General features: G+C 32.2%; 1 protein-coding gene across 1 annotated transcript; it reads left to right on the top strand.

The window, feature by feature from the left end:
* The first annotated feature begins 1,189 nt into the window (after window positions 1-1,189).
* Window positions 1,190-9,973, top strand: LOC106463708 (DNA primase small subunit-like). Its single transcript, XM_022391288.1, has 6 exons — window positions 1,190-1,430; window positions 2,320-2,477; window positions 4,656-4,830; window positions 5,760-5,896; window positions 7,926-8,038; window positions 9,875-9,973. The coding sequence occupies exons 1-5, from the start codon at window positions 1,307-1,309 to the stop codon at window positions 7,956-7,958; spliced, it is 627 nt and encodes a 208-aa protein (XP_022246996.1). The 5' UTR covers window positions 1,190-1,306; the 3' UTR covers window positions 7,959-8,038; window positions 9,875-9,973.
* Window positions 9,974-10,912: the final 939 nt, after the last annotated feature.

Raw genomic sequence — 10,912 nt, 5'->3', positions numbered from 1 at the left:
TCTCAAAAAGTTTCGTTTATTCTTATGCTATGCAGTTTTTGTACAACGTGTGGTCAATAAAGTCACTAAGTTGATTTCATTCCAGTTGCCTTTGTTCCTTTCTTATTGCAAGGAGATAACACCTGTTCTGCCCATTGGGAAAAAAGGGTTCCTTTGTAATGCTACATGTTGAATAAGGATGTCAACAGACAATGTCCTTCAGTGGTAAGCCAGATGTTTTTGAATTTCTTTGTTTTAGGTAAGCCAGATCCCAGATGATATCTCGAAGTTATGGTCTCTCTTATATTTGAATGAAAATTACCAGTCATGTGGACAAGGATAGTTGCCATTGTTGAGTTTGATGTTTCCTGTTAACTAAGAACTGTTGGGTCAAAACATTAATGTACCAAATCCTGACTGAATTAGTTAGCGGCAATCTCAAGGGAAGATGTAAATCTCTTCAACTCACAAGTGTAGCATCCATAAGCAAGAATACGCACTGTGTTTTGTGTCTTAGATCAATAAATATGGTTTTCAAAGTGTGTTACATATCATGACAGTCTATTTATTTTCTTGCTCAAACTCAGTTAGTTGGAGTAAATCCAATATCACTTAGTGATATAATCTTTCCTATATATATAGTAGACCTACCTAATATTCTTTGAGGAAATAATTTTCACCTGTAAATACTACTAAAGTATAGTTGTGATGAATGGGTTGCCTTCAGATGCTGTAGATGCTTCAGATGATGTTGTTTAAGAAAAAGCTTGATAAGTATTTGAATGATAAGGGCTGGCTTTAAGATTTTTAAAAATTATTTTAATTTAGCCGAGATGGACCAATAGGTCCCATGTTGTCCCAAAACATTATGTTGTGTTGAATTAATCAATAAAATTAGTGATATGTCTTTAACTCCAAATTAAACTAAAACTTTAATAAATAAATTAATTGATCAAATGCAATTTTAAATAATCTTAGTGATAATAAAATTAGTGATATATCTTTAACTCCAAATTAAACTAAAACTTTAATAAGTAAATTAATTAATCAAATGCAATTTTAAATAATCTTCTGAACTGTATTAGACAAGTTGATTTTGAATATATCACGGTTTTAACAAACATTTCTATCAAACACAACTCCGACAATATTTGCTTTGAGCAGAAGTTAATATTAGTTTACAAACATTCCGTAATATGGCGCAAAGCACAGTTCAACATTGGTGAATTTGGCGGGAAAGCAGTAGTATACATAAACCATACCAAATTACAATTGGAAGATAGAATTTTCACTTTCATTTAGCTTTTTCTTTTTTTACCAAACGTAAATGGATTCGAAAGAGAATGAGCAATATATTTTCAACCCCGAGGTTTTACCTGATCTATTACCAGTCTACTACAAAAGACTTTTTCCGTTTAGTTTATACTACAGGTGGATGACGTATGGAAATTGTAAGTCACTATTTCCGAATAGGCTAACCTAGAACTTGGAGCATATAACATAAGTAAACTATAGTATATGATGAGTGTACAGACATATATATATTATTAATACTACTAATAGTAATGTCTATACTAGCGTATATTGTTGAGTAAGTACATTCTCATAGGCTAGACTAATTTATCGTTAGACGTTAACAGATTTCACATTTCTTTAAAAATTCTCAAATTTTTCACTTTTTTATTCATTCAACAAAAATTTCTAAATCTGTTGCACTACGGTTTTTAAATATTTTCTGAAGCTTATTAGTTTTCACTGTCAAACACTAATGACATTGTGAGAGTGACTTTTTAGATCATTTAGATCCAGTATATTGATACTTAAAAGTTTTGAAAATTAATGATTGATGAAGGGTTTGAAGAAAGATTTCAATTTCTATGGTTTGGTAAGATATTTGTCAAACTTAAAGCTGTAACTTGACACAATTACAATGATAGTCTGTGAAGGTTATAATATATCAGGATCCTTGTAAATCTGCCTAGTGTGGGCTTTATTGAAATCTCCTTCTCGTCCTACTCCTTGGGAAAAACAAAAGTTTGTTCACCAAATCCTAGGTCACAAATTGTAAAAATTTAAATTGTATGAACAGAAAGCTGCCTTGATAGGGGTTTGAATCGAGTATGCCCCATTGACCCACGTTAGTGTCTTGAGAGATGCTCTACCATTTGGGCAACTAGTACCGGTACTCAAGTCCCATATATAAATTTCCATCCTGCCCATTAAATGGTGGTGTGCTGTCAAAAAAAAAAATCACACAATGCTTTTATAGTTAAATTGACAAAGTTTTTTTGTATTTGTGGACTTCTTTTACAAACTCTGTGTTTAATATTTTTGTTTCAGTGAATAAAAACTACTTCCCATATCGAGAATTTTCATTTACTTTACAAGATGATATTTATTTGCGCTATCAGTCATTCATGGATCAAACAGAAATGGAGCGGGAAGTTCAGAAAAAGTGTCCTTATAAAATTGACATTGGAGCAGTCTACAGTTTCAGAGTAAGTGTAGTCATTAATGCCTTTAGAATGAGAAGTTTTAACCTCTTTGATATCTGAAAGGTCTTCAGTGAAAATAGCTACTTGAATTTTGATTGTCAACTATGTGTTTGATACTTCTGACATTAACACTGAAAATTAAAAATTGTACAGAGGTTTTTTTTTTCATGACCTGCGGTAACAATTTGCATAACCAACTGCTTTGGCTCTTGGATATTCTCATATCCTGTGACTTCTCAAGTTAAAAGTTCTGACCCCTTGCAATTTGCAAGTGTATATAGAACCTACAATTGATCCTTTCTGGAGAATGCTACAACAAAGGACTTCTTGACATAAATTCTAGCTTTTCAAAAAATGGTGTTTTAATTATATCAGTGATGCAAGGGAAGCAACAGACTCCTCCATAACTGGCCACCAGCTGCTCACTGGAGGTAATGAAGAAAGGAAGAAGCTTGTTATCAAGAACAAACCTAGAGCACAGTGCAGTTAAAGTAGGCTTCTCTCTTGGAACTTTGTCCCAGTTGCAGTGTGAGAGGGGTGGGAGCACTGAGAAATATACATCTTGGCCGCAGTGAATGGGTTATGATTGAGATCAACTTGGACTTAACAGGATGAATAAATATCCCTTTACTTGGAATATTGTAAGTTTTTTAAGGGATTTATATCGATTGCAGGTTATTGATGTCATGGTAAGTTAAACGTTCAGAGAGTAAAGAAAATATTCTAAGATACACTTTATACATTATCTGGCTAATCTGCTGACACTAAAATACTGAGAGGATATACCATTTTTGTGTGGACTTGAAATCATTAAGGTATACTTCATCAAAACAAAGTATTCTGTCATATATTTAAGTCAACATGCCAGGTAAGGTATGTTCCATCAAAACAAAGTATTCAGTCATATATTGAAGTCAACATGACGGTAAGGTATTTTCCATCAAAACAAAGTATTCAGTCATATATTGAAGTCAACATGACGGTAAGGTATGTTCCATCAAAACAAAGTATTCAGTCATATATTGAAGTCAACATGACGGTAAGGTATGTTCCATCAAAACAAAGTATTCAGTCATATGTTCAAGTCAACATGACAGTTATTGTGCAGGATGCAAACATCTGTAATAGACTTCTGTGTCTAAGTTCCCAAATTAGCCCCAAGAAGTCATTATCTGCACTGAATTATCTGAACCTCAGTGTATTATGCCAAACCCTTCTGTACAAAAAGAGGGTAAGAAGAGTGAGGATGGGTTGCATTTAACATCTTGAAGGAAATATTTATTACAAGACTTGCTGTTTAATTACCATATATGGTAGTTGCAGTTAGTCTATAAATGTAGCTGCAGATGGAAAAAATGCATTAAAGGAAAACAAACATACTGAAAATAAAGTACTGTTTTCTCTCACAAATATATGAATCAATAGATTTTTTTTACATGAGTAATTTCTATTGATAATCTTGATTGTGATCTCTTAACAAAAAATTTGTTTTTAACTTACAACATAGTATGAATAAACATCAAAATGTCACAGAATATTTTCTTATTTCATTTGTTTTGAATGTCATAAGTGTCTTGCTTATCCTTGTTGACAGTCACTTTGTCAGGCTATACAGGGTATTATAAGACCATCAGTAATTTGATGTATTATTGTTTCTATAAACATTGGATGAAATGTTTGACTTGAGTAAGTCAAATGGTGTTGTGGTTTGATGTAACATCATTATGGTAATTGTAAGCACAGCTAAGAGAAAGCATATTGTAACTTCCTGGTGGTTGAGACTCCCCATGTTTTGTGTTACAGCTGGGTGATTAATGGAATTGGATAATAGGTTAATTGTCAGGCTTACCATCCACTAATCGATTATTCTCAAATGAAACTTGAAATTGGAAAATTCCAAAATAGTGATAATCAGAAATATTAATTTTAATTAATTGATTATCTTACATGATACTAATCAAAGTTATTACTGCTCATAGATTATTGAATTAATTGATCAGACTTACTTTGCATATATACTGATCAATCTCAACCCTTTTTTTACTTCCATTGCTGTAAGTTAGTGTTTTTTCAATTTGTAATGGTTTTGTGCTGGTTATACTTTTTAATTGATATGTAGGTACAGAGCTTGTGAATAGAAACACAACTTAATATTTTATGTATTTTGTTTCCGTATTATAGCCACGAGAGCACAGAACAGTTTCAACATTTCAGCCTTTGGAAAAAGAACTGGTTTTTGACATAGATATGACAGACTATGATGAAGTAAGGAATTGCTGCTCGGGAACAGATATCTGTAAAAAGTGTTGGCCTTTTATTGTGATTGCCATGAAGATTTTGGACCGAGCATTGAAGGGTATTTCTTCTGTTTACTTCACAGATGTTTTTTACGTAAATGTTGTTACGTACAGAATATATTTTTTACCAAATTAATTTCTGAATATTTTTTCACAATATTTGAAACTAATAATGAATATTAAAGACATAATTTTTGTTTTTCTCAACATATTTCTCTTGTAATAACCTGATTTGAAGATCAAAGATTGTTGTTGTTTGTGAAAAGTGTGTATAATTTTATGTATTAGTTATTATCTCATGAAGGGCTCTAAGTTTAATGGGATTACATGGCTGCAACATTGTTGTTTTTTGTATAATTAACATGTCACCGTACTATCAATGTCTGAATTTTTAAACTTATTAAAGTCAAGTTTAGGTCACTGTTACCATATTTGATGATGTCTTTACTGGCGAAACTATGGTCATGAATAAATGATGTATTTGTGAAATGTACAATAGTTTTGTTTTTCCTCAATTCTGTAATTATGGAGTTTCACCGATGATTTCAAGTATCAATTATATAATTTTTGACTTAGTTATGACTTTGTTGCTTGGCATTTGGTGCTTAATGGCCATACAGTCTGATGAATGGCCTGTCAAAATAACTTCTAAAGTCTAAAAATGTGTTTGTTTTTCTTATTTCATAAAAATACAACTGGTAAATTGCTGTTGACAGTGTAATGTCTAACATCATCTTAAGTGCTATTATTTTAAGCTGTTATTACTTCAGGTAAAGTTTGCGTAATTTTACATTTTGATGCATAATCAGTATGTAATTTTTTCTTTCTGCATAACTTCAAATTCTTGGCCAGATAATTTTAATTTCTTTGCCACATAAAAATTGGGACCCTGTTCATAAAAATAGAGCTTGAGGTGTTACTTGTGTTTTCTCAGCTGTGCTCAGAAATAAAAAAAGAATATAGCATAGATGTCTGTTTTGGTTTTCAGAGGACTTTGGGTTTCATCACCTTTTGTGGGTATACTCTGGAAGACGAGGGGTTCACTGTTGGGTGTGTGATGAAGTAGCCCGTAAATTAACTTCAACAGCTCGTTCAGCCATTGCAGAATATCTCACAGTTGTTAAGGTAACTGATAATCGGAGAAACTGTTTGTGTCATTTCTTTTAGAAGAAAATTTTGTTAAAACTGTGTTCTATTATGATTATTATTATAGAACAATATACTTTATTATTCAGTTGTTGGGTGAGTTAAACTTAACTTTGCTAGCTACATGGAGGTTTGTAACTTTGCTAGCTACATGAAGGTTTGTAACTTTTAAGCCACTATCCAGGGTTAGTTTTGAAAAGTATAAAATTATTGCAAATGATATTAGTTTATTTTCATTTAATAAAGTTATGTCCAAACTTTTTTTAGAGGATCACAGACTTTTAGAGAATTGTGTTACTTTTGAAATCACCTTCCTCACTGTTATCATCTTTAGATTATCCCCTTTTTTTCCAGACTCGTAGCTTTCTAGAATTTCAGTTATACATGGTAAATAAGAAAGGAAATTCAATAGGGTTAGGATGTGAGATACACAATAATGGTATAATTTCAGTTGTTGTAAAGTGTTGGTTTTAGTTCATGGCTTAAGTGAGTAAGAAAAAATATATATTAATGGCACTTTATTTATTGTAGAGTATCTTTAAAATAATTTTATTACCTTTAATTCATGATACTCACAGTTGTTAATAAATAGATGAGATATTAGCTTGAGAAACCATGGAAACAGTTGTTCTAAAATCTCAAAATAAACCAAGATGTGGAGAAGACACGTACTATAAACATACTGTATAATTGGTTCCCTTATTGTGAAGTTACTGGATAGGATTCACATTATGGTTCTGGGAATGGAGGGATTGGAATTTGAAGACAGGCTGAAATTTCTCCATTTTTCTTGAAAAGGGAAGACCTGGGGATGATCTAATTTAATTATTCTAACTTATTGATATGACTGCACCAGTTTTTTTCATATTGATTTATTAGGGCAGTGTGACAAGAGGTTACAAGTTTAAGGCTTTAAAAACTTACTTCATGTACATATTAAACCAGATCTGTCTGACAACTATAAGTATTTATTTATCAAAAAAAAAACTTGCCTTCTTGATTTTAAGAAATTCCGCTGCATAACATTAAACCTAAATTTAGAAAAACATAAAATCTCAGAGGAAATAAAACACCAAGATGGTTGCCACTTCCCAAATATCTTTCCAAGTAAAAAATTAATATTTAGAAACAAGTTTGAAACCTATAACACTGAGAATTTTTCAACGTATTTCTATGTTTTCTGTTCATAAAGTGCTTCAATTCTAGAATTACATAAAAAATGAGCCCACCTTATACTGGGATGTATATTTTCACCCAGCTGAACCTTCTTGGTTTTAAATTCACCTCCCTAAAACAAAAAGAAAAATCAAAATATTTATGATTATAAATTATGTAATTTTCAAGCATCCTATTGGTCCATCAAGGATAGCCTCACCACCAACCTTTCTCAATTAACCAAAAACTTATAATTTAACATGGAAGGTAGGGGTATGTTTAGTTTTATATATAAAGATTTATATGGGCCTGGTATGATATTGCACATGAAGTATGTTGTTTAATGTGGAAGGTAGGGGTATGTTTAGTTTTATATATAAAGATTTATATGGGCATGGTATGATATTGTACCCGGAGTAAGTTGTTTAATGTGGAAGGTAGGGGTATGTTTAGTTTTATATATGAAGATTTATATGGGTCTGGTATGATATGGTAAATATGGTAAGATGTTTAACATAGAGTTTGGCTGTGATCTATATGCTAGTATAAATACCATTTATAGGTTAATTACTTGTGTTTTTACTAACTTTATGGACTAACATTGTGATGTTTTTCTTCAAGAAGACCACCATCCTCATGAAAGTCTTTAACGGTAGCTGAAATTGAAATACGTCAAAGTTTTTAAATCTAATGCAACAGCCACATTAAGCTATGGTATCTGAATGTGTAATATTTACAAGATATTATTTCCTGGGAATATTGCTTCTTGTAAGTTAAATTCATGAATGTATTGAAAACAGTTTAATGATCAAACAAAACCGTAAAGTATTACACATAACTGTTTACATTCTAGGAAAGCAAAAGAGATAATTCAGAAGTATTTTAATGACCTGATGCTAGAAAATCAAGAAATTATGGAAACTGAAGAAAAATGGGAGAAGATTGTTGCATTGTGCCCAGATGGAAATATCCTTTTTTGTCTTCTAATTTTGAATTGTAAAGTTATTGATTTGTCAACTTTCTTAATATGTATTTAATGTGATTTACTATATATAGATATAACTAGAAATCTGTTACACACTTCTAACACTTGATATTACTAGTGGTATATTAGTTATATTTGAGTTTTTTGAGTTACTTAAATGTGGTGAACCAGCATATTGTGGCTGCTTGTGTAAATGTTTACAAACACTTGAGGAAAAAATGTTTAATGGAAAATTACTTTGCCCTTTTTTCTGTAATGGTTCTTAGGTGAAAAATGTAATTATTTGTTAGATACTTTTGTTTATCTGTGTAAGAAGATGATATTTATCAATATCGTGATAACATTCCATCTTAAGCGTAATCGTAATGTAAACAATTTCTCATGCTATATCACAGTTTAACAATGTTACAATATTATTGGTATTAAGCTGTTCAGTAGCTTTATATATACATATATGTGTGTGTGTGTAGTCTGTGTGATGATGTTAAAAATATATCCAAAGTGAGTAATAGTAAACCCTCTGTGGAATTCTCGGATGAAACCAAATTCCACACAAGTATTAGATAGGTGTGCTTTATTAAAGAAAGATCAATCAGGAAATTTACAAGGAAAGTCTTCATTCAGCTAAGTGACTGAGGTTTAAGCTGAGAAACTAAACAGACTAGACCTGTGATGTAAAGTATTAAAAAATCTTGAATATTATCTCAAAGCACAAGGACTAGCATGGCCTGGTGGTTAAGGTGCTTGACTCACAATCTGCAGGTCGTGGGTTTGAATCCCTCTCACAGCGAACATGCTTTGACCTTCAGTCAAGGGAGTGTTATAACGTGATTATCCCACTATTTGTTGGTAAAAGAGTGGCTCAAGAGGTGATGGAGAGTGGTGTTGGCTAGCTACTTTTCACTCTATTCTATCAATGCTAAATTAGGGATGGCTAATGCAGATAGGCCTCACATAGCTTTGTGTGAAAATTCAAATCAAACCAAACCTCAAAACACAATGTACATACTTGCATAAGACACTGGATTGTTGTTTCCTGCTGGATCTTTGAATTATTCCTTGGTTATTGTCTCTCAGAATGTTTTGCCATCAACCAACTCAACAATCCAATGCTCTGTACTTAACGTGAAACTTTGGATTTACACATGACTAGCGCTTAGCATGTGACTAGCTCCAAAGAAGCGTAAGTTAAATATTTTGTTACTGAAAACATATCTTTGAATCCTGTTTAGTGCTTTGCAATGAAACTTGCCTATGTTGTAAATTTTTTATCAGTGTCATCTTTATTATAAGATACATGTATACGATTTATTAAAGAACAAGTCTATGGGTGTTGATATTTGTATCCTGAATTTTTAATGTTACACATGAGCATACGTCAGTATTCTTAGCTACATCCATGGTTATTGTTTTATATACTTTTTTACAAGTCTCTTGAACTTCTGTGGCTTTGAGTTATTTTTATGTGGGCCTGAGAATTATGGAGTTAATTATAATTAACAGAGCTCAAGAATTAAAAAATGTCAATATAACTTATCAAAGTTTGTTAATTTATTTTACAAATATTTCCTCACTGGAGTTAATAACTACATTTAGGCCTGTGTTTCTCAAACCGTGGGTAGGTACAAAGGAGTCGAGAGCTGTCTGCGCTGGGTCAACATTTTATTTAAATAAATAAAATTGGTGTGTTTTTTTCATTCTTGTAGAGACAATGGGGGGGGGGTGATGACTAAAGCTTGGATGTGGGGGTCGGCTGAGGAACAACGATTTAGGCTATGAAGTATATTAATTTCACCCTCTGACCTTAACTTAATTACAGCTAAGAGAAAATCTGCAGCAGAGATTAGCAAAATTCACGAACAGCAAGGACTGCTGGGAAGCTTTCAAAGACACTGTCAATTATGCAATAAAAAAGGTAAGATATCCTCATGAATCAGGTTTGCGTGATTTCACATTCTCCAACTTGACATGGAAACTTTTAAAAACTGAGATATGGGAACAAAAAGAGGAATTTTATATTATTCAGAGGAAAAAAGATTCTTAACATTTCTTGGCTTTTTTGATAAAATACTCTGTCGTAAGTAATGTCATAAATAATCAAAATGAAATTCAAGTGTTACAGAGAAGATAAATGACCTTTAGCACATTCTTTACTTGCTCTAGACATAAGGGTTATCTCCAAATAAAACTGATATTACATGAACTAAAAGCATTTTTATTAAAATAAATAATATCCAGGCAATGACACATTGTATTTAATCATGGGTTATGGTTGTTGTTTTTTTTTCTTTACTTTTTCACATTAGTTTTTAAAATGAAAAATGCAAATCATTCATTTAAAATTTTTGATGTAATGTTTTTATTTCCATCCTCTATATATTTAAACCAGAAACATGAAATAGTTACCTATTTCATGTTTCTGGTTTAATAACTGACAGAAAAATGTTTTCCCTTAAAAATCTCTCAATTTCAAAGTATTTTTTAAGATGGAAAAGTTATCGTGTTCAGGCTATTGTTTTAGGTTGCTTTACGGTTCTAAAACGTGTACCATGAATTTATGGGTAACTTTAAGTTGTATATGTGTCTTCCAATTTGTAACCCCTCGATGTGGATTCCTGTACGTGGTGAGGGGACCTCCCAGGGAAGGTTCTGTATTTTCAGTTACTTTCTCTGGGATCTAAACATCCACCCACGTGTTTGCCGTGCGTGGCGACCCGTGAAGGGGAGGAGAGGATCCTGGTGGTTGAGTGGTGTCAATTTGCTGGTCCACTGGGGCTAGGGTCAACTGAGTACCAGTGTTGGGCGTTCTCAACGGGTGTTGTGGACATTGTGTCTGATACTGGTGTTTGGGTATA

This window comes from Limulus polyphemus, unplaced genomic scaffold, assembly GCF_000517525.1.
Source record: "Limulus polyphemus unplaced genomic scaffold, Limulus_polyphemus-2.1.2 Scaffold1466, whole genome shotgun sequence".
NCBI lineage: Eukaryota > Metazoa > Arthropoda > Merostomata > Xiphosura > Limulidae > Limulus > Limulus polyphemus.
The sequence above is the reverse complement of the archived record's forward strand: the minus strand, read 5'-3'. Positions and strand labels throughout refer to the sequence as shown.